General features: G+C 35.5%; 1 protein-coding gene across 2 annotated transcripts in view; it reads left to right on the forward strand.

Moving 5' to 3' along the window:
* LOC150093275 (proline-, glutamic acid- and leucine-rich protein 1-like) overlaps positions 1 to 25,982 on the forward strand; it is a 270,371-nt gene that overhangs the window by 77,378 nt on the left and 167,011 nt on the right. For both annotated transcript variants that reach the window (XM_090413693.1, XM_090413694.1), the window contains 2 exons: positions 4,726 to 4,861; positions 16,693 to 16,783. In XM_090413693.1, the coding sequence (XP_090269819.1) occupies positions 4,726 to 4,861; positions 16,693 to 16,783 (227 nt within the window). The remainder of the gene's footprint in view (positions 1 to 4,725; positions 4,862 to 16,692; positions 16,784 to 25,982) is intronic.

Here is a 25,982-nt window from a genome sequence, read left to right on the forward strand (position 1 = left end):
AGCTTTTGCTCTTAGAGAATACAGAGACAAATGTAACAAAGCGAAACACTGTGTAAAACTAGCTAAACAAAAGTCATGGGAGGACTTTGGCAAGAACATAGAAAATAAATATGAAGAAGGTGGCAAAATATTCTGGAGGTTGTTGAAGAAGCTTAGAAATGGAAGAAAGAGTGCTGTAAAAGGAGTTAGAGATGATAAAGGTGATGACATGAAAACAGGAGAAAAAGATATCCTTGAAGTATGGAGTAATTAATTCGAAAAATTGCTGAATGAAACAAGCAGTGAGAGCACAGTGGTAAAAAACACCCAACACCATACAATCAGGAAAACATATCCATACTTGAAGTAGAAAAAGTCATTAAAGGCTTGAAATGTGGAAAGGCAGCAGGAGTAGATGATATTCAACCAGAAATGCTGAAGTATGGTGGTATGAAAGTCTTACAGTGGCTGCAAGGCATAGGTCAGAAAGCCTGGACAGAGGGACGAATTCCCGATAATTGGAGTAGAGCTCTCATATTACCCATATATAAAAAGGGAACTAAAACTGAATGTGAGAATTACAGAGGTATTTCCCTATTGAGTGTTCCTGGCAAGATCTATGCAAGTATACTTGAGAAAGGTTGAGAAGAATTGTGGAATAAAAGCTCGGTGAAGAACAAGCTGGATTCAGGCCAAATAGATGCTGTCAGGATCAGATCTTCAATTTACGACAAAGAGTTGAGAAAGCATGGTAATATAACAAAGATCTGTATTTAAGTTTTGTCGATCTGGAAAAGGCATATGACAATGTGCCAAGAGAGAAGCAATTCAATATGCTACAATTATATGGTGTCAATGGGGCATTATATCAAGCAATACTTTATTTCAGTTGTAAGTCAGCAGTTAGAATTAAAGGAAGTACAGGAAGATGGTTTAATGTTAAATCTGGTGTGAGACAAGGATGTACATTATCTCCTCTGTTATTCATTATCTATATGGATCACATTATGAAGGAAAGTGGTATTAAAAAAGATATCAGAATTGGAGATGTTAATGTCAGCTCTTTGTTTTATACAGACGATGTTATAATTCTAAATAAATTCGCTGCAAGTTTGCAAGATTCCCTGACTAAATTGAATAACTGTTGTAATAGATATGGTATAAAGGTCAGTATTAAAAAGGCAAAGACAATGAAAATAGGTAGAATTGTTGAAAATGTCAACTGTGTTGTGAACGGGGAACCTGTGGAACAAGTAAAACATTTCAGCTACTTAGGCACGATTTTTACTGAAGATGGTAAATTAAATATGGAAATAGACAGCAGAATTAACAAAGCTGGTATTGTAGGCAGTCAATTGAATAAATTCATATGGAATAAGAGAGAAATTAGTCGGAACACTAAATTAGCTGTATACAAGACAGTGTTCAAACCAGTTTTAACTTATGGATCATAGAGCTGGGTCAAAAGAAAACACTTGACCAAAGACTAGAAACCGCAGATATGAGAGTCCTGAGAAATATTAGAGGTGTGAATAAATGGCATCAATGGCAATATCATATTAAAAATGAGGATATTAGGAAAGAATTTGACATTGTCAGGAATCCAGGAATGCGTTAGCAGAGCTAATCTCGGGTGGTATGGTCACTTAAACAGAATGGGCAAGGAAAGATTAGCAAAACGACCCAGACAGAAGATCAAGATGTAGGTGGATTGATACTGTACAAAGTGCCGTAGACGATAGAAATATAAGATCTGATAATGTTGGAGACTTGACAAGTGACAGACTGATTTGAAGTAAAATTGTAGATAGGAAGTTAGTAATGATGTAAATTTTTCATGTGGTACTATCATATCCTGTACACCCCTTGAGGGTACATGTCAGGAATTTGATGGTGATGATGAATAAAATTTTCAGTCTTAATAATACTAAAAAAAGCTTCAAGTTGTTTTCAGAACTATTTTCTGGTCATAATGTTATGAATGTTTTCTGCTTTAATATGATCTTCAGGTTAAAATGGAAAAAAAATAGTTATTGTGATATAGCTATTTTAATGCAACTAACACAATGAAAAGGAAAAGTTGGCCATTGTTGTGGATCTAAATAGCAGAGTAGGAAATGAAGACATACATAATATTTTAGGAAAATTTGGAGAAAAGAGCAAATCTAATAATAATGGCAAATACCTGCTCAGGATATGGACTGTTTATTACTAACACCATGTTCCAACATAAAAATGTGCACAAATTCACATGTGGAGAAGAAGCAAGGAATAAGAGAAGTCTCATTGACTATGTTGTTGTTGATAGTGATGCTTTCCCACTGGTGCAGGACACTAGGTGTACAGAGGATTTGAAATTGGAAGTGATCACCATTTAGTCTTGAGCAGGATAAAATTGAATTTCATATTGAAAAGAATAACATGTAAGAAAGTTTTAAAGCGAATAAAAGTTGAGCAGCTCTCAGATGTGAACTGTAGACTAAAATAAACAAATATTATTCAAGAAAAAATGAAAGAGTTCGAGAACAGGAGCCAAATTTTGGAGATTCAATGGCAAGCCCTGAAGAAAACCCTGATTGATTCAGCCAGAGAGGCACGTGGTGAGGTTGTCTGCAAGGATAGAAAAATCAGAACTCCATGGGGGACACAGGAAGTTAAAGAGGCAGTGAAGGAAAAGAAGAAAGCATATCAAAAGTTCCTGGCAAATAAGTCAGCTAGTGCTCTTGGAGGATACAGAGACAAATGTAAGAAAGCTAAACGCTGTGTAAAACTGGCTAAACAAAAGTAATGGGAGGACTTTGGTAAGAAGATAGAAAATAAATACCAAGAAGGTGGCAAGATATTCTGGAGGTTGTTGAAGAACCTCAGAAATGGAGGAAAGAGTGCTGTTTAAAGGAATTAGACATGATACAGGTGACATGAAAACAGGAGAAAAAGATATCCTTGAAGTATGGAATAATTACTTCGAAAAATTGCTAAATGAAACAAGCAATGATGATAGCAGTGGTAAAAAAACACTGACCAGGCATGCAATCAGGAATACATATCCAAACTTGAAGTAGAAAAAGCCATTAAAAGCCTGAAAAGTGGAAAGGCTGTAGGAGTAGATGATATTCAACCAGAAATGGTTAAGTATGGAGGTATAAAAGTCTTTTAGTGGCTGCACTGTATAGTTCAGAAGGCCTGGACAGAGGGAAGAATTCCCAATGATTGGGTATAGCTCTCATAGTACCATATATATAAAGGGAAATAAAACTGAATGTGAGAATTACAGAGGCATTTCATTATTGAGTGTTCCTGGTAAGATATATGAAAGTATACTTGAGAAACGGTTGACAAGGATTGTGGAAGAGAAGCTTGGTGAAGAACATGTTGGATTCAGGCCAAACAATGGCTGTCAGGATCAGATTTTCACTTTATGACAGATAGTTGAGAAATCATGGGAATATAACAAAGATCTGTATTTAAGTTTTGTAGATCTTGAAAAGGCATATAACAAGAGGTGCCAATAGAGAAGCTATTCAAAATGCTACAGTTATATGGTGTTAATGGGGCATTATATCAAGCAATACTTAGTCTTTATTTGAGTTGTAAGTCAGCAGTTAGAATTGAAGGATGTAACATTAAATCACCTTCCTGTACATCTGGTATCAGACAAGGATGTACATTATCTCCTCTCCTATTCATTATCTATATAGATCACATGAAGTAAAGTGGTATTAAACTTGATATGTTAATGTAAGCTCTTTGCTTTATGCATATGGTGTTATACTTCTAAATAAATCCAGTACAAGTCTGCAAGATTCCCTGACAAAATTGAATAAATGTTGTAATAGATATGTAATAGTATGGTGGTCAGCATTAAAAAGACAGACAATGAAAATAGGCAGAAACATTGAAAATATCAACTGCATTGTGAATGTAGAACTTATAGTATACGTAAAACATTTCAGCTACTTATGCAGGATTTTTAGTCAAGATGGTAAATTAAATATGGAAATAGACAACAGAATCAACAAAGCTATTATGGTAGGAAGTTAACTGAATAAATTTATATGGAATAAGAGAGAAATTAGCCAAAACACTAAATTAGCTGTATACAAGATAGTGTTCAAACCAATTTTAACTTATGGATCTGAGAGCTAGGTTAGAAATAAAACACTTGACCAATGACTACAGACCGCAGATATGAGTCCTGAGAAAGATTTGGGGCATGAACAGATGGCATCAATGGTAATATCCTATTAAAAATGAGGTTATTAGGAAAGAACTTGAACTCTGCCAGGATGGCAGAATAAAGACCCAGAGGAAGACCACGATTTAGGTGGATTGATACAGTAAAAAGTGCCTTAGAAGACAGAAATATAAGATCTGATAATATTGGAATCTTGACAGGTAACAGACTAATTTGGAGGAAAATTGTAGATAGTAAGTTAGTAATGATATAAATTTTTCATGTAGTACTATCATATCCTGTACACCCCCCTTGAGGTTATATATCAGGAATTTGATGATGATGAACTATTTTAATGTTGAGTAACATTTGAATGTCTAAATGCTATAGGTTTTGCAAATTTTAATGTGTGAATTAGATAAAAATAAAATAAATGAATAAAATAAATAAATTTAAGTAGAAAAAAGTTCTGTACCAGTATAAGTTTTTGTAGTTGAAAATATTCATTGTTGTTTTTCTGTATAAAGCTGAGTAAAATAGCACAAACTTATTGTTTTGTTTTATTGTTGCAGAGGAGTATGCATTTTCAGAGTATACTAATACTGATAGTATTGAGTTTCCACCCCTGCCAAGTGATCGATTAGGTGCTGTGATGAGGTTAAGTCAAAGATTTCAGTCAGTTGGAATGTGTGTTGTGAAGATGCTAACGTAAGTAATTATCACAATGTTATATTTTGTAGCTTCATGTTATTATTAGTTTTCCACCAGGAGACATATTTATCTATGGTGGCAATGGCATGAACTCCGTGAAATACTAAGTTATGTTTATATCGGAATGCTCATATGACTAAATCAGAATGTTTTTTATTTAAAGTCATCAGTTTCATATTTGTGAGGGAAAACATTTGAGGGAAAAACACCCAAAGGAAAACTAATTTGATAATGACAATCTGAGACCTACTTACTCGATTCTCATACTCTCTGTGGATGGGTAGGATGAACAGCAGGTGAATCATGTACTGACTAATCACCACTGTGACCAAATTAATAACACTTACCACAGATTTCATCACTGGTGTTATAGGATGTTTTATGTGGATTCACACGGTTTATCTTATCTTATCATTCATTCTTTTACCTTTTTACATATTATTTTTATTTTTTTCATACATATTTATACACATATACATAATAATACCAGCATGTTTAACAATGTCATATTAGATAAATATTATACTTTTAATTAGTCCTCCAGCCATAACATTTACCTAATTCTGTTTTAAACTGATATAAATTCACCAATTTTATAACCTGTTATTGAAGGATATTCCACATATTTCCTACCCTGAAAAGTTAAGAAACGAACTTTGTGTTTGTGATCGCTCTCTTCGTTGTCTTTTTATTACTTTGTCTGTGGAGCCTGATTCAGCAGGCTCCACCATAAATTAACTTATAAACTTCTAGATATCCTTAAAAAATTCTCAATGAGTAGGAAACATAATCCAGTACGACCTGGCTAAAGACTTATATAATGATATCGTTACTTCTTACTCTTATATGTGAAGCTTCTTTTAATTAATCTCATAATCTACTTTTTTACTTTGTTGTAATTATTAGTAAGATTCATGAACTCTAATTCCCTATCAGTCAAGATTTTTGTATTCATTAACTTTTTTGTAAAGTCTGTCCATTCAATTTTATCTATTTAATATCATCTTACTCATTTGGATATACAGTCAGGTCTCTTTTTATGTGGTAGATACGTTCCACAGAAAACCGCATATAAAAAATCACACAAAAAAGGCCTAAACTTACGTTGAAAAATCAGGGATATGTTCCATAATTTTCTAAAACCACATAAAACCGAAGCAATGAATTAAAATAAACCGAAAATTGCATAAAAAAGTTTATGAAAATTCAGGAAAATAAATTTGACTCTATATCATCATCATCATCGAATTCTAGACATGTACCCTCAAAGGGTGTATAGGATATGATAGTACTACATGAAAAATTTACATCATTACTAACTTTCTATCTACAATTTTCCTCCAAATCAGTCTGTTTCTTGTCAAGACTCCAACATTATCAGATCTTATATTTCTATCGTCTAAGGCACTTAGGCAGATGAGCAGCTCTTCTCCATTTCTCTCTGTCTGTTGCCTCCGTCATTCTTAAACCAGTCCATTGCATGATGTCATTGAACCACTCTCTAGTTGGTCTTCCACGTCTTCTCTTCCCCTCAACTTTCCCTTGTAATATAGTTCTTGTCAGGTGTCCTGCAAATCTGGTCTTTCTTTGCATAATATTCTTGAGCAGTGTTCTTTCCATCCCAACTCTTCTTAAAACTTCTTGATTTGATATTCTCTCTGTATAGCTAATCTTTTCTATCTTTCTATCAACACCACATTTCCAATGCATTAATTCTTTCCAAACAAGGAAAAATAAGTAAAGAGATACAAATTAGTAATGGCATTAGACAAGGAGACTTTAAGTCCAACAATATTCAATATAATAATTTGATGAAATAATACAAAAAGTTAATAAAATACAAAATACAGGAGTGAAAATAAACAATAGAATAATAACTATATGTTATGCAGATGATGTATTATTAATTGCAGAAAATGAAACTCACAAATATTACTACATACATTTAATAAAGCAGCAAAATTGTATAATATGAAGATATCAAAAACTAAAACAAAATGTATGATATCACAAGAATCACAAAGATGCAAATTAGAATTGGAAGGTACTATTATTGAACAAATAACGAATTACAACTATATAGGTATGCAACTGAACTGGGAAAGAAGGCCACATCTAGAAGCCAGAGAACAAGTTGCAAAAGCTGCAAGAATATCAGGATGCTTGAACAAAACAATATGGAAAAATAAACATCTTAGAGACAAAAACCAGAATTTATAAAGCAGTAGTCAGGCTTATTTTGACATATAATGCAGAAACAAGACCAGACACTAGGAAAACAAGACAAATGTTAAACACAGGTGAAGTGAATATATTAAGAAAATTAATAAATAAAACTAGATTAGATAAAATAAAAAATACAGATATAAGAAAACAATGTGAAATGCAAGCAATAAACAATTGGGTAGCAACCCAAAGAATAAATTGGATTGAACACATGGAAAGAAGAAGTGGAGATAGAATAATAAAACAAGTCTATAGTTGGAAACCAAAGAATAAGAGAACAGGAAGACCTAGAAAAAGATTACAAGATACTGTTAAAGAAGATGAAGTCTTGGTCGCAACAGATACTACATCTAATGCGTGAAGAAGGATTTTAGAAAAGCTGTAAGACCTAAGAATTAGTTCCATAGAATATTTGCCCTCTTTATAATTGACACTTCTTATGAAGAAACTTCAGGTAACTTATCACGTTGACTTTCTTGTAGAATCTCTGGTAAAAGAACGATACACAGAATGGTCCTGTGGAAGGAAAGCATTTGACTATATTCATTGGAATCCATCATTTCCGCAGTTCCCTTTATGTACTTCTGCAATGATGTTATTGTTGATATATAAATGCACTGTTGATCAAAACAACTGTTAACATATCCCGCATTTTTATAAATTTCACATCATTTCTGATATATTTGTAAAGGAGTGTACTGGATACTATGATATATCAACAAAATTAAATTTTCATCATTATTAGCTTCCTGTCAGCAGTTTACTTTCAAATTAATCTTGAAAAATATGTCTGCCTTTGCACATAACTAAATATGTATTTCTAGTAGCAAGGCTTATATGTTGGTCATGCATAACTGGTGATTAGCTTACGGAATTAACAACGCATATAAAGGATATTAATTAAAGGCAGCTTTAATGAATAACTTCAATATTTCGTCAACATCACGTTGCCATCTTCAGGAACATAAAAATATGCTATGTGCACACAAGCACTAACAAAAGCAAATGAGGAAGAAGGCAAGAAACTAATAATGTTCTTAAAGTCCAAATGGTGCCCTCTGGTGGGCTAATTTGGTTGTCTTGGCCATTGGGCTGAAGTTCTCATAATGTAAGTCTCCCAAATTTGGGTAGTTTCATGCACCCAAATTTGTTGAGGTGGAACGTTTTTTAGAGCTGCCGATGAATCCTTGAATAACTTGCTGCGGTGTATTATTTTAGTTTTCTTCCACCATATTCTGTGGCGTGTATCCAGAGCATGGTCTGCAAGACCAGAATGGATGTACTTGCGAAACCGGATGTAGTCTTTGTGTTCAGAAATTCTGATATTTGCTGTCCTGCCTGTTTGGCCAAAGTTCGACAGTTTACAACTGCAAGGGACCTGATATACACCAGGTAGGTCTAGGGGAAGTGGTTGGTCTTTGGTGGAGTGGATAAGGGATGCCAATTTTCTGTATGGCCTGTAACAGGAGGTGAGGTCATGTTTTTTTTAAAATTTTGGTAATTTTTTCCGAGGTGCCTTGGATGTAGGGAATGGTGATGGATTTAGAGTAATCTTTGTTGTGGAGGGAGGGAGGGGGGGCTGTGGTTTGTAGGTTTTAGTATTTTTTGGATTTTTTTTTTGGGGGGGGGTAGCCATTGGCTGAGAAAGTGTTGAGGATGTGATTTAATTCAGTGTTTAGGGCCATGTCGTTAGAACAGATTAGTTTAGCCCTGTTGTATAGTGTTTTCACCACTCCATATTGTTGTGAGGTGGGGGGGGGGGGGGTTGTTGGTGAATGTATCTGCCTGTATGGGTGGGTTTTCTATAAACTGAGAAAACCAAGGTTCCATCAGGCTGGCGGGTGACTAGTGTGTCAAGGAAAGGGAGGCTGTTGTTTTCCTCTTTTTCCAAGGTGAACTTGAAACAACCAACACTCCAGAATCAAGTTCACCCTGGAAAAAGAGGAAAACAACAAATTTAATTAAAACTGAAAACATAATATTTTATTTATCATTATTTTGTATTATTTTTAATTCGCTTATTATTTTATTTTTAATTTGCTATTGTTTATTTATTTTTCGTTAAAATTGTCAAATCAGTAATTTTCTTATAAGTCCGGGTAAATGAATTAATCTGGATCAGTGGAAGTCAAACAGCGAGCCAAGTGAATATGATTATAAGCAAAGTGTAAAAACTCGATTGTAGCTTAAATATTAAATATTGCAAAGCACATTAAATCGATTTTTTACTTAGGTTAAGTCCCATGTGAATATTGTAAAAAAATAAACTTTGTTTGTCTCGGTATAGTTTGTATCAGATGTTTTTGCAAATAACTCTTTTGAAGCTAACTGTATATACTGCTTTAATAAGAATATGTTAGAGTGTTAAAAAGAAAGGCAATGTTTTTGTCGGCGAAGCTGTACATGGCGGCATTAGAAAGATTGTTATTGAAACTTGTATGAGAAAGGCTTGCAGGCTCTAAGTGTAAACATCTCCGAAGTCAGTCAGAAAGCGTTCAAACAACTTTCTGATGGCCGGCAACTTACAATCAAAAGAAAGTGGAGGAGAACAAAAGGCGTGCTGAACTTGAAACTTAAGATGAAAGACTCATTAAAATAACATCATACCAATTCTTTGGGGGTTACCAAACTTCATGCGCGGTCTCAGAGGAGGCCTAATAAAAATGGACTGAAGCAATCAGAAGGGGTCCCGGTTCCAGAATTGCTGTCGGAGAGGAGGCTGCCTGGTCCAGAGTCACCGTCAGAGAGACTGCCCGGATCCACGTTGCTTGAGAGAGGAGTTTCCCGTTTCCAGAAAGGAGCTTCTCAGTTCGAGACGTCGCTAGAGAGAGACTACTTCTAGGCCGCAGACAAGGTTTCAAATTGCCGAAAGGAAGAGTTCCAATTGCTGGAGAAAAATTTCTGGGTCAGGTTAATGTCAGACATTCACCAGTGTGTTGCGTTTTCATTACAATTTGATGTCCGCGCGGTTAGACTAGTGGCTGTGCGCTTCGCAACCATACCACTGGGGAAGGAATATCCCAGGTTCGATTCCCGTCGAAAATGCAAGGAATTTGAGGATCTTCCTCAGCCATAGCCAAGTTAGCCGGTCTTGGGCGCAGGGTTTTTTCCAGCCAGTTTATCTGGCATTTTTCATCCTGCAAGCAGGCAAACTGGCCCCGTGAACACACACGGATCTACAGCCATAAATACTTATGGCTGTAGGTTTCTTCCCTTTCCCCCCTCATGGGGGGGAAAGGGAAGAAACTCCATACGAATAAATCAATAAATAAATTACAATTTGATGAATCAAACGACTTCACTGATATTGCTTGCATGGTATTTCAAGATTATTCAAGTAAAGAAGAACTTTTGAAAATTATACCATTATTGGGAAGGACTAGGGGAGAAGACATTTTTTCGGCATTTGATGAATTTGTGAAACAACACAAACTTCTGCTTTTTAAACTTATGTCTATTACTACTGATGGTGCTCCTGCAATGATAGATAATAAATCAGGCTTCATTTCATTATGTAAAAACGATGACAAATATCCAGATTTTTTAACGTACCACTGTATTATTCATCAACAAGTACTGTGTGTAGTAAAAGATTAAACACAAAAGATGTTTTGGGTATTACATTTAAAATAATTGTAAATTCTGTTCGAGGAAAAGCCCTGCAATGGCGGTTATTTAAATTAAAGGCAGATGATGATAGGGAACTTCTGTTGTACAATAATGTTCGCTGACTCAGCAGAAGTCAATTTTTAGAAAGATTTATTGTATTAATTAACGATATAAAAAATTTTCTTGACGAAAAAGAGAGAGATTTATCCACAATTGAGTGATAAAAGATGGTTGTTACACTTATCATTTTTAGTAGATTTCTGTGCGAAATTAAGCAATTTAAATTTAGAGTTAAAAGGTAGAGATAAAAATTTAATTGACATGTTAAGTTCAATAAAAACTTTCCAATGATATTTACTTTTATTAAAGAAAATTATAAATGACTGCGAATTTAGACATCTCCCATATTTATTAAAATTTTTTGAACAAAATCAAGAAATGCTTCGTTATGATTTAAAAGAATTTATTCGTGAAATTGAATTAGTTGAGGAAGAAATAAATTCAAGATTTAAAGATTTTAATAAAACTGAAATGATTGTATCTTTTATCAATAATCCATTTCAAGAAAACTTGAACATCACAATAATTTCAAATAAAATCAGTCAGCTGTTTGATATAAACCAAGCTGAAGTAGAACTTGAGATAATAAACATTCAGAATAGTTTACATTTAAAATCAATAAACAATGAAGTCATTTGGAAGTATGTACATGAAAAATTCCCAATATTAACTGATATTGCGCGAAAAATTCTGTCATGTTTGGATCGACATACTTGTCAGAATCCGCTTTTTCAGATATGAACTTCATAAAAAATCAATTAAGAAACCAAATTACAAATGATCATTTGGATGATTGTCTGCGATTGGCCACTTCTTCATATCAACTTGACTATGAAAATATTGCGAGGTCCAAACAATGCCAAATTTCACATTAACTTTTTTTAATCAACCAGCATTTCCTGTAACTTGTGAGTTTGTAATCAATCTGTTGTTTTTTCTAACTTTGGTTTTCCAAAATAGAGAAATAAATATTTTATTCCAATATATTTGTTTTTTTTTTTGTTGTATTAAAATAATTAAAAGTGATAAATAAATTTTTAAATACACAAATAAAGTTTTTAGTTGTTTATTTGTGTATAACATAATCAGATATCAGGTTGGGGAAACTTGATCTATATAAGAGAGTAGATCGCCGAATAACTTATATATAAGAGAGTAGATTGCCGAATAACTTTTTATCGAAAAGTAGCTCGCATAGTAAAAAAGGTTGAACACCTTCCTATACTATAAAATCATACACACATTAATGTTATAAGATTTACAAAAGCCAATGAATGAGTGAGAAGGGAAAAGGAAATATCAACAAAAAGATTGTCGTTGTCATACCATAATTCCCCTTTTTATTACACAAGCATCATTAATCATTTCCACCATTCATATTACTAGAAATCATAGAAGGCTATGAAAGGTGAAAAATTTTTAATTTGCCAATAAAAGTTAGAGAGAACGATCAGTAATCTGATAAGCAATAGATACCTAAGGACATGGGCATACTAAAAATTATTTTTGCATGTGTTGACTAATGCTTAATTGCATAGTGATCCCCCCCCCTACACACACACCCAAAGTGAAATATGCAATTATTGGCACAAATCTTGTGTTATCACTGGCGGAAAGTTTCCATGACACCATATGCATGTGTGCGTCTGTGTGTGTGTGGAGCGAGAGAGAGAGATTTGTTTATATAGTGATGATGTACTTAATCAAATATCATTCAGACTTCCCGAAACTATCTAGTTTTGGACAATAGAACTTCCCAAAGCTATTGATAACATTAATAATATTAATATTGATGGTCGTAGTAACAGTATTGTTGATGGTAATATCATTGGAGAATTAAATAGTAAGTGAAATGATGAGATATGTGAAGCAGAGTAGAGTGCCTTCCCGCAATGAGCCCTTGGAGATGTCATGTAATAATAATATAATTTGTTAATAATGTTTATAATTTTCTTCTTCTTCTTCTGCAGCTTCTCCCACTTAAATGGGGTCACTGTTGATAATGAGTCTCCTCCATATCTTCCTGTCTTGGGCTGTCACCACATCCAAGTTCTTCGTCCTCTTCTACCAGCTCCTTCCATCTCTTCTTTAGCCGCCCATGCTTCTGCCTTCCTTGCACATCCATCTGCATGATCCTTCTTCCCACATATTCGTCCTCCCTCCTCATCACATGACCAGACTATCTCAACCTTGCCTCCTGTATTTTCGCTCCTAAGTTCGTAACTTTCACTGTTCCCCTGACATAGTCATTTCTCAGATGATCCTTTCTGGTCACACTGCACATCCACCTAAGCATTCTCATCTCTGCTACTTCCATCCTACTGATGTTATTTTTCCTCAGGGCCACAGTTTCTATAGCACATGTCATAGCTGGCCTCACTACTGTCCTATAGATTTTACCTTTCAGATTGATCAGCACCCTCTTATCGCATAACACTTCAGCCATCTCCCTCCAGTTTCTCCAACCCGCTTGTATCCTGCATCCCACTTCCTTCTCACCTCCTCCATCTTCTTCCACTGTTGAACCTAAGTATCTAAAGTCTCTCACCTTCCTGATGACATTTCCTTCCAGCTCCAGGTCTGTCTCCTGTCCGCCGCCCACTCTGCAACACATACTCTGTCTTACTTCCGCTCAGTCTCATACCTCTCTCTCCCAGTACTTTTCTCCATCTTTCCAGTTTAGTTCTTGCTTCTTCTCTTGAATCTGCACACAGCAAGATGTCATCTGCATACAACATTGTCCAAGGCACATCTTCTCTCACCTCCTCTGTTACCACCTCCATCACAATATTAAACAGAAACGGACTTAATGCTGACCCTTGATGCAAGCCAACTGTTACTTGAAAACTTTCTGTCTGTCCCAGACAGGTCCGAACATTTGTCTTCACCTTTCTGTACATTTTCCGCAACAACCTGACATATTTCTCTGGCACCTCCTTCTCTCTCAGACACCTCCAGACTTCTTGCCTTGGCACTCTATCGTATGCTTTCTCCAGATCAATAAATGCCAGATGTGGCTCCCTTTGTTTCTCTCGATACTTTCCCATCATCTGCCGTAACCCAAAGATAGCATCTGTTGTTGATCTATCAGGCATGAAACCAAATTGTTCCTTCGCAATCTCCACCTCCTTCCTCAATCTACCATCAAGAACCCTTTCTAGGATTTTCATTGTGTGGGATATCAACTTTATTCCTCTGTAATTTTTACAGTCTTGTGCATCCCCTTTACCCTTGTAGATGGGGACAAGAGTACTCTCCCTCCATTTATAATGCTGTTGCTAATAATATTCCCAACATGCCTTCAATCAGTATTAGGACATACGTGGCAAGTTCGCATGTATGTCCTAGTACAGTCATCCTCAAAGAAAGTCAGCTGAAGTAGTTAAGAGCTTACGTTCAGTGTTCTTGCTCTCTGCAGACCAACTAATTGGCACAGAAGAAGAGGAAGGCCAAGAAAACAGTTTTGGCAATATATATAAGTAAAATTTTTTTGAAGACAAGCTTCATAAACCATTTGACATTTACCAGAAGATGAGCCAAGTTGCTCATAATTTATCTCCATCAGTTGTTATATACATATTTCTGTATATTTTCCTATTGATACTTGAATAAATGATGATTATGAATTGTAAAATAACCACTCGTTAAATGAAATATATATATATACACACACATATACACAGTCATCCCTCGACTTACGTCCGTTCGAGTTACGTCCTTTCGCAGATACATCCGTGATCCTATAAGGGGATAAATAACATTTTCGGCCATATATAGAGGACCTGAACCAAAAGCGCATATCCCCTTAGCACTGTGACTATAACCGCTAAGGCACTAAGCCTCTTCAACATGTTGAAGGAGAAAGCAGAACCCGATTATGACTATGAATTCAACGCTTCTTTCGGTTGGTTCATGAGATTCAAGCAGAGTGTTGCGCTGCATAATGTGAAAATGCATGGGAATCTGCAAGTACTAAGAAGGCTGCCAAGGAGTTTGTGGAAAAATTGGATAAAATTATTACAGAGGAAAGTTATTTGCCACAGCAATTATTTAATATGAATGAGACGTCCTTGTTTCTGAAAAAAAATGCTGAACGGACATTCATCCACAAGAAGCTGAAATCTATACCTAGTTTCAAAGCTCTTAATGCCCATATTACGATTCTGTTATGGGTAATGTGGCTGAATATAAACTGAAACCATTTGTGATATGGCACAGTGAGAATCCATGAATCTTCAAAAATATTAGGAAGCATACTTCCAGTTCATTATTGGAGCAATAAGAAGTCGTGGATGACTCAAAAATTGTTTGAGGATGCTTTAATCAACTGTTATGCGAGTGAAATAAAAAGCTATTGTGTGAAAGAAAATGTAGAATTTAAAATTTTATTAATTCTAGATAAGCTCAGGGTTATCTGTCTTGTAAGTCTTATAGCAGTGATCTTCTCCAAATTCAGGGTCATGTTTCTCCCTCCAAACACTACTTCATTGATCGAACCGATGGATCAGGGAGTTCTTGCAGTGTTTAAGGCTTATTATCTATGGACAACTTTTTCATAAGCCATTTCTGCTACTGAAGGGAATGACCAGACTCTCATACAATTCTGGAAAACATTCAATATTTATCATGCTATTAAAAATATTGCTGTGGCCTGGGATGAAGTGACCTCTCAATGAATGAGTGACATATGGAAAAAGACATTAAAAAGGTTTGTGAATGATTTTGGAAGTTTGTAATAGTGAGCCTAGCAAACAATCTGAATCTCAAAGTGAATGATGACGACATAATTCAACTCATAGAAAGTTCTCCTGAAAAGTTGAATTGGAGGAACTACCATTGCAGAAGAGGAAAAACGAGAAAAGGAAGAGGGAAAAGAGAAACAGGAAGAGGTAGTTAAGCAATTCACAGTGAAGGGTCTTGCAGAAATGTTCTCTGCAGTTAGCAATGTTCTCAAAATGGTTGAAGACATCGACCCCAATGTTGAATGCTACTTATTATTAGAACGAAAGTACATGATGCGCTTGATTGCTATGAACAAATTTATGATGAAAAGATGAAGAGGAATAAGCAAAGCACATTGGAATAGTGGCAGTAACATACAGTACAGTTTTATAATAAGGTTTAAAATTATAATGACAGTATAATGACGGTTGTCCCTAACCCCTATAACTTTGTTGATTTAATGTATTGACTTACTTCCTGCCAGATGGAACGGAATCTGGATGCAAGTCGAGGGATGATGTATATATATATATATATATATATATATATATCTCCAGTGGATAGCATGTATGCAATCCAACCATCAAGTTGAGGATTTGAATCCCACTGTGGGATTCAAATTCGCATGGAGGTTTGTGAATATGTTTCATCACTGAGATACCATCCTGTATTGGAGCAATAAAGTGGCTTAAAAAACTACCATGTTGGTCCCTAAAATTGGGATTTTGGATTAACACAAACTGCTTTAATATTGATATGCTTTACTATCATTCTTTGGTGGGGTTCATTGAAACACACATGTAAAATTTCTTTTATACCTATCAGTCTGATTACAACTTATAGTAGACTGTATTTATCATTTATGTTGACTTTAGTATCTTGTTTGCTTTGGGATACTCAAAATACTTATTTTTATCACTTTATTTTTTACTTTTATTTCTGATAGGACTGGGTGATTGTAGCTTAGTTGGTATACTTAATAAGCATTTGAAATGACTGTTCAGATATTAAATATTCATTTCATTCCAATGTATGATTTATGGACAACTTTTCTTATTGCAAAATGCACTGTGTAAAAAATATAGACTATTACAGGTCCTTTATGTTGTCTCTTTGCCTAGTACATAATAAATAATGATTGAACAAAGATGTTATAATTATCAAATAGTTATTGATGTGAAATATTGTCTTTTTTTTATATATATATATAGCACACAGTTTCGTTTTCCTGTGCTGGTAGTATCACTCAAAATGCTGCTTTCTGTGATATTCAGGACTTTTGGAGTTACCAATGCAAAATTGGTATGTTTACATTTATAATTTTGGTATGTGAGTGTAAAATGATAATAAAAAAAATTATTAATCATAAAGGATTGTTTATGCATGCAGAACACGCTTTAAAAAGAAGCCGCCAACAACTAGAGTAACCTAAACAATATCAATGAAATATCTAAGTGCATTTAGACTAACAATTTTATGAGGATTTGGTAATGTTCCTATAATTTTCTGCATGTTTTATGATTAATTAGCATGCCCTAAAAAAATAAATGTTGATCAAAAGAACATATCTTATAATAATTTTCTATAAAACTTTCCAGATATTTAGTCATTTGAAAAAAAAAAAAGTTTCATTTGTCCCTGCACAGTTTCTGTTTAGTTATTTGTTGTAAATCACTATACAAATAGTTGGCGTGTCACTGTGGCCTACCTAGGTTATTGTACATTAAAGATACCAAGAAATTATGTACTTGGCTTTAATCCTTTACTCAAGGAAGCAAAACAATGTTTTGTGTGGGAAATATATTCACTTCTGAGCTACTTGTATATAGAGGCTAATGATTTTGCATCACTTGCCTTGGTATGTATCCCACAGTGCAAAGCACATACCTTTTCGGATGTGTAAAATGCTATGCATAATGGGAATGGTCACTACCCAGACCGTTTTTGACCTTTATTGAGGTTTTCTCAGTGAGAGCCAGACCCAGGAGATATACCAAGGTTGAAGTAATGCACAAGTCATATATATCTCATATAAAGGGTGTCCAAAAATTCATGCAAGATTTAAATTTAGCGCCATTTGTGTGGTAAAGTGTTGCCAACGAGAAAAAAAAGACAGCGTGACAGCTGAGAGTTCAGGGTTATTAAAAATGGAGCGCACACGAAAGAACAACGCATTTTCATTGTTGAGCAATATTTTAAAAATAATGAAGGTTTGGCAGCTACAGTTCGCAATTTTCGTACAAAATATGGTCGGAATAGTGATTTAACATCATCAACTGTGAAAAGATTAATTAAAAAATTCAAGAAAACTGGATCAATTAGTGATCTTGTACACTCTGGCCGTCCTTCAACAAGTTGTTCAACAGAAAACATCGAAGCAGTTCGTGAGAGTGTTGCTGAGAGTCCAGGAACATCAATTTGGCACCGTGGTCTTGAATTGGGCATTTCCAGAAGCTCTCTACAGCGTATTCTCATGAAAGATTTGCATCTTTATGCTTACAAAGTTCAATTGACTCAAGAACTGAAGCCTACTGACCACACACAGCGAAGAGAGTTCGTTGAATGGATTATGGAACAACAACAAGTGGATGCTTATTTTTTGAACAAAATCATCTTCAGCGATGAGGCTCATTTTCATCTTGATGGCTTCGTTAATCGACAAAATTGTCTCATTTGGAGTTCAGAAAATCCACGAGTGATTGTTGAGAAACAAATGCATCACCAACGTGTCACTGTTTGGTGCGGATTTTGGGCTGGAGGCATCATCGGTCCATTCTTCTTCGAAAATGTGGCTGGTAAGGCAATAACAGTTAACGGTGCTCGCTATCGCGACATGATAATCCAGTTTTTGTGCCTAAATTGCAAGATATGGATGTGGACGACATGTGGTTTCAACAAGACAGTGCCACATGCCATACAGCCCGAGAAACAATTCAATTACTGCATGAGTCATTTCCTGGTCGTGTAATTTCCCGTTTTGGTGATCAGAATTGCCGTGTGACTTAACGCCATTGGACTTTTTTCTGTGGGGTTTTTTGAAGTCTAAGGTTTATGCCAACAAGCCCACGACCACCCAATCCTTGAAGGTGGAAATTGAGCGCTGTATCAATGAAATTCAGCCACATTTATGCAAAACGATCATGGAAAATTTCGACGAAAGAGTGCGTATGTGCCAGCAAAGCCGTGGAGGCCATTTACCCAATATGCTATTCCATGCATAACCCTATACTGTATACTTCATGAATCAATAAGAAATTACAATTTTTAATTAAAAACCTGTGTTTTCTATCAAAATTACTTCTTGCGTGAATTTTGGGACACCCTGTACAAGTAGCCAAAAGGTGCTAGACCTTATTAATAAAACTCTCTGGATGACAGAAAGATGTTGAAAGTTTTTTACGTTGGTTCTATTATACATTAAAGACACCAAGAAATTATATACTTGATTTTTAATCCTTACCCAAGGAAGCAAAATACATACTAAGGCAAGTGATGTGAAGTCATTAGCCTCTATATACAAGTAGCTCAGACATGAATATATTTCACATGCAAAACATTGTTTTGCTTCCTTGGGTGAAGGATTAAAACTAAGTATATAATTTCTTGGTATCTTTAATGTATACACCTTTTGGCTACTTGTTTTAAATTTATTATGGTGGAGCATGGTGGTTTTCTTCTAGAAGATCCTGTGAGTTGTACCCAATACATGGTCTGCAGGGCCAGATTGACCATAGTCATGATTGCAGATTTATGATTTGTGTTCATCTAAATGGATAGAGGTGGCTGATCTGCCTATCTGTCTTGAAGTAAGCCAACTTGTAGGAACAGGGTACTTTATATACTCCAGGCACTGAAAGAGGAGGAAGCTGATCTTTGGTAGAACGGATAAGGCAAGCAAGTTTTCATTGGGGCTTAAAAGCTGTGTAGAGGTTGTACTTTTTTTTTTTAAAGATCTGGCTATTTTTCCGAATGCGTCCTGGACATAGGGGATGGTGATGGCATTTCTGAAATCCTTCTCAAGGGATGGTCAAGGAATGGGGGAAGAACTGATTATTTTTTTAATTCGGAAAGCACTATAGCCATTTTATAGGAATGTGTTGTGCATATGGTTGAGTTCAATTGAAAGAGAGGTTCCACTAGAACAAAGATTATAGGCTCTATTGGTTAGAGTTTTAATGATGCTATATTGTTGAGAAGGTGTTTGGTGGGAAAGTTTGTTAATATATTGTATCTGCCTGTGAGTGGGTTTTCTATATACAGTGAAGGAGAGGTTATCATTCGAAAGGCTTGTTTTTCAAAATTTCACATGTAATTGGCAAAGGAAATGAGATTCTAAGATATCAGAAGGAAAAATGTTTTATAAGAGTGTTAAGGTGTCATTTATGGGAATATTGCTAGACAGTGAGGTGATGTCAATTCTTACTAATATATCTATATTATTTAAAGTTAGATTTATAATCAATGTTTTAAAATGAATAGCATTATTTATATAAGATGTGATAAGTCCAGTGAGGGTAGGGGATAAGAGAGTCTGTCAGCAGTTTTGAACAATTTGTAACATTGCACAACAGTTGCATCTGCTGTTAGGTCTTAGGGGGGGGGGTAATTTGGTTTCTAGATTTTAAGTAATAGAATCTTTGGTGCTCAGAGGCTTCTAAATATAAATTTCTTAATAGACATAATAGGTTGCCCAATGCCAAGCTGAAGTTCTATAAATAGTATTTTTTAAAAGGAAGTAATCAGAATTTGCACAATAGGTCAGGAGTGATATAACTTTTTTGGCTGAAAACCTCATCATCATCATCATCAAATTCCTGCCATATACCCTCAAGTGGTGTACATGATATGATACTACATGAAAAATTTACATCATTACTAACTTCTTATCTACAATTTTCCTCCAAATCAGTCTGTTACTTGTCAATACTCCAACATTATCAGATCTTATATTTCTATCATCTAAGACACTTTGTACCATATCAATCCACCTATATCTTGGTCTTCTTCTGGGTCGTTTTCCTGCCAAACTTGTAGAGAACACTTGTTATGCTAATCTTTCCTCTCCCATTCTGTTTAGGTGACCATACCACCTGAGATTAGCTCTGCTAAGAAATTTCTGGCTGACAATGTCAAGTTCTATCCTAATATCCTTGTTTTTAATATGATATTGCCATTGATGCCATCTGTTCACACCTGTAATCTTTCTCAGGATTCTCATATCTGCGGTCTCTATTTTTTGATCAAGTGTTTTACTTCTAAATCAGCTCCCAGCTCTATAAGTTAAAATTGGTTTGAACACTGTCTTGTATATAGCTAATTTAGTGTTTTGGCTAATTTCTCTCTTATTCCATATGAATTTATTCAATTGACTTCCTACCATACTTTGGCACATTGGCACCTACCAATCAGCTTTGTTGATTCTGTTGTCTATTTCCATATTTAATTTACCATCTTCACTAAAAATTATGCCTAAGTAGCTGAAACGTTTTACTTGTTCCACAAGTAAAACATTTCAGCTGACCTTCATACCATATCTATTACATCAGTTATTCAATTTATTCAGGGAATCTTGCAGACTTGTAGCGGATTTATTTAGAAGTATAACATCATCCGCATAAAGCAAAGAGCTGACATTAACATCTCTAATTTTGATATCATGTTTAATACCACTTTCCTTCATAATGTGATCCATATAGATAATGAATAACAGAAAGGATAATGTACATCCTTGTCTCACACTAGATTTAACATTAAACCATCTTTCTGTACTTCCTTCAATTCTAATGCTGACTCACAACTAAAATAAAGACTAAGTATTTCTTGATATAAGCCCCCATTGACACCATATAACTGTAGTGTATTGAATAGCTTCTCTCTTGGCACCTTGTCATATGCCTTTTCCAAATCGACAAAACTTAAATAGAGATCTTTGTTTTATTCCCATGATTTCTCAACTATTTGTCGTAAAGGGTAAATCTGATCCTTACAGCCTCTATTTGGCCTGAATCCATCTTGTTCTTCACCAAGCGTTTCTTCCACAATTCTTCTCAAACATTTCTCAAGTATACTTGCATAGGTACTATGAGAGCTGTACTCCAATCATCAGGAATTCTTCCCTCTGTCCAGGCCTTCTGAACTATGCAGTGCAGCCACTGTAAGAACTTTATACCACCATACTTAAGCATTTTTGGTCGAATATCATCTACTGCTGCTGCCTTTCCACATTTCAAGCCTTTGATGGCCTTTTCTACTTCAAATATGGATATGTATTCCTGACTGTATGCGTGTTGAGTATTTTTTGCCACTATGCTACCAGTACTTGTTTGATTTAGCAATTTTTCAAAGTAATTTCTTCATACTTCAAGGATATCTTTTTCTCCCGTTTTCATATCACCTTTTTCATCTCTAACTCCTTTTACAGCACTCTTTGCTCCATTTCTAAGCTTCTTCAACAACCTCCAGAATATTTTGCCACCTTCTTGATATTTATTTTCTATATTCTTGCCAAAGTCCTCCCATGGCTTTTGTTTAGCTAGCTTTACACGGTGTTTAGCTTTCTTACATTTGTCTCCGTATTCTCTAAGAGCACAAGCTGACTTATTTGCCAGGAACTTTTGATATACTTTCTTCTTTTCCTTCACTGCCTCTTTAACTTCCTGTGTCCACCATATAGTTCTGATTTTTCTATTCTTGCAGACAACCTCACCACATGCCTCTCTGGCTAAATCAATCAGGGTTTTCTTCAAGGCTTGCCACTGAATTGCCAAGGTTTGGTTCCTGTTCTCAAACTCTTTTCATTTTTTCTTCAAAAATCTTTGTGTCTTTTAGTCCACTGTTCACATCTGAATGCTGTTCAACTTTTATTTGCTTTAAAACTTTCTTACATGTTATTCTTTTCAATATGAAATTCAATTTTATCCTGCTCAAGACTAAATGGTGATCACGTCCAATTACAAATCCTCTGTACACCCTGGTGTCCTGCACCAGGGAGAACCCTTCACTATCAACAATAACGTAGTCAATGAAACTTTTCTTATTCCTTGCCTGTTCTCTCCATGTGAATATGTGCACATTTTTATGTTGGAACATGGTGTTAGTAATAACCAGTCCATGTCCTGAGCAGAAATCCAACAGGTATTTGCCATTATTATTAGCTTTGCTCTTTTCTCCAAATTTTCCCAATATATTTTTGTATGTCTGGCAATAATTTCGTACTCTGCTATTTAGATCCCCAACAAGGACCAACTTTTTCTTTTGATTGTGTCAGTTGCTTTCTCTAAAGCCTCAAAAAATTCCTCCACTTCTACCTTAGTAGAATCTTCTGTGGGACCATATGCACTAATAAGTCTCATTGTCCAGTTCTCCATTATCATATTTGCCCACATCACTCTACTCGAGACTGCCTGCCATTCAAGAAGTTTAGCCTCTATTTAGTGCTGAATACTATGGCTACTCCTTTTCCTTGATTGTCATTGCCTGAATATAACATTTTGTATTTATTGCTCAGAAAGATCTCACCAGTTTTTGTCTTTTTTGTTTTAGTCACACCTAATTATGTCGATCTGATACTTATGTAATTCCTCAGCTAGCTCCATTTCTTTGCCATTCAGGCTTTTTATGTTGATAGTACCAATTTTTAACTCTGGTGATGTTGAGTTGGGGTGTGTTTTCAGATTTGTTCCAGTAGCTGACTTTTCACTGTTCGCCCTGGTTTCCTGGTGAAAACAACTGGGGCCTTGTTTAACCGGGCGATGCCCCAGCTGGCATGAAATTTTGTTGTTGTACCATCATTTTGTATATTGGTTTAAGCCAATAAGAATACAATTTGGTTGAATAAATCCTGAATTGCCAGCCCATCCTCGTTCATAACATCTCTAGCTGAAAAGAATGTCAAGTTGTTTGAAGTCAGGTATACAATGACGCTGATATGGTTATGTCGGGGAGCACTAGGAGTGAGTGTCGTTCTGAGGAGCAAGATCTAAGTCTTGACTGTTAAGCTGAGTGTTGAAGGTAATGAGAAAAGAGTGAAGGTCTTTTGTGAGAAAAAAAAGAAAACTGTGTTTTGGAAGATTGAAGGTGACTGGGTTGTTAACATCCATTGAAGGATGGTAAAGCGATCAGTATTTAGGGCACTTTTTATAGATGATTTTGAAGAGTGCAATGTTTGAGCACTGCAAGATTTGTTGTATGCATAGGATTAGTGGAAAGTGCTATCATCATCAACATTGTGAATGGGATTTGAGGCCAGTGAGAAAAGGTCTTTGTGTGTATGAGAAAGAGGATAGCCAAAATAGAGCCATAAGGAATACCTGCATTGGTCAAAAAATATGAAGAGAAAACATCCACTATTAACAGTGAATGACTGAAGAGAAAACTGGGATTCTAGTTAATCTTAGCAAATTGCAATTTTATCATTCTGTGTTATTTAAAGGGAGGAATGCCATGTAATCCTGTGTAATATTTCAATATCTGTGGTTGTCATTTTATTTTCATTGTTTGTAAGCCAGTGGTAAAATTCTCTATAGTCTGATCTGGAGTTTTTAATAATATGATGGTACACCATTTTCTTACTTGTATATAGGGCTTCTGCATTGATTAAACTTTGGTATCTTCCTAGGTCCAGTTTTCACTGATAAGATCTCAATAAAAAATTTTTAATAATATGGTGACACACCATTTTACTACTAGTATATAGAGCTTCTGCATTGATTTAGCCTTGGTATCTTCCAAGATCTGGCTTTCACTGGTGAGATCTCAAAGGCTGGAACTGGTGTGTGTGTAGCAGTTGATGTATAGTCAGCAGCTTCTGGTCATTCATTGTGAAGAATTTATGGAGACAAACACACATGTTGGAGTAATTATAATTATGAAAAGAATACTCGATATTTCGACCTCTATATCGAGGTCATCATCAGAAAAACATACATATGCACAGGACACAATCTGTATGACACTACACAAAAGTAACATAAATCTAAATGCTTTAATTGTTTACCCTAGCCTGACCTCTATTGAAAAAATAAATAAATAAAAAATTATACACAAATATAAATGAATTATCAAAACAATGAATTTCTTATACAGTAATAAGTGTAATATTATATAGATGATAAAAAATAACAATATAAATAAAAATAAAAGTTTTATAGTGGAACTACATTAAACACATCTACACTCCTCTTATAGTAAGTTTTCTTGTGTTAGTGTTCTGCCATCATTTTTCTGGATGCTATGTAGGTTGCAGATGGGCTCTCCAGATTCTTGGAATTATTAATCCATCATTCTTGTTAAGATTTGTTTCTGTCTCCATAAATTCTTCACAGTGAATACTGACCACCATGTAACCTTAAAAGAAAGAATCTTCTGGCCATGAAAATATTTCATGTTTAAACTTTGTTTTTTATTATTATTATTATTATTGTTCCGGGAAACTCCAAGGAGTCGACAGACTCATCGAGGGAGGCCCTAACATCATGTCAAGAACAACTATTCAACATTCACACAGTATCTATCATACCTTGCCTTGAACTCATTCACAGTCGTAGCACCCACAACAGACTCTGGAAGCTTATTCCACTCATTTACCACTCTCCAAGTAAAGAACCTAGCTCTAACACCCTTGTCAACCACGCTCTTGCCCAGCTTCCATGCATGGCCCCTAGTCCTCCCACCACCAGTCATATTTTCAAAAATATCTTCTGGATCAATCTTATAAAAACCCTTCAGTAATTTGAATGTCTCAATCATATCACCCCTCCTTCGCCTATCGTCCAATTTCTGCAACCCACAAATCTTCAACCTATTCTCATAAGGTTCATTCCACAGCCCAGCTATCATCTTGGTCACTCGTCTCTGGACCCTCTCCACTTCCTCCCCATCACAAAGAAACCCTGGTGCCCATAGCTGGGCACAGAAGTCCAGATGGGGTCTTATCAAGGCTCGATACAGAGGAACAACAACTTGTTCGTCTCTGCATGTTAAAGTATTTTTCAGAAGCCAAGTGATTTGGTGAGCTGTTTTAGTTACTTTTGCAATGTGCCCCCTAAACTTTAACTCCCTATCCACCAACACTCCCAAATCCCTGGCCTCATCAATCTCCTGGAGTATGATTCCACCAATGCGATATACTGCTGCTATTCTTTTCACCCCAAAGTGCATAACCTTACACTTTGCCACATTAAATTCATATCCATTTTTCCTAGCCCAGTCCTCCAAACTATCCAAATCATCCTGTAAAATTTTGACATCTTGTGCACTCACAAATGCTCTACCCAACTTTGCATCATCAGCAAACAAGTGAACACTTCCTCTCAGATTCTTTCCAATATCATTGATGAACAAATTGAAAAGCAGTGGTCCAAGAACAGAACCCTACGGCACACCACTAGTCACAAGCCGTCTCTTGGACTCCACTCCTGAATAAACCACTCTTTGATATCTCTCCTTCAACCACCCTCTTATCCATCTCACCAACCCTGTATCTATACCCATCTGCTCCAGT

Source organism: Typopeltis vanoorti, chromosome 24 (assembly GCF_054136105.1).
Source record: "Typopeltis vanoorti isolate ZY-2024b chromosome 24, IOZ_Tvanoo_1.0, whole genome shotgun sequence".
Classification (NCBI taxonomy): Eukaryota; Metazoa; Arthropoda; class Arachnida; order Uropygi; family Thelyphonidae; genus Typopeltis; species Typopeltis vanoorti.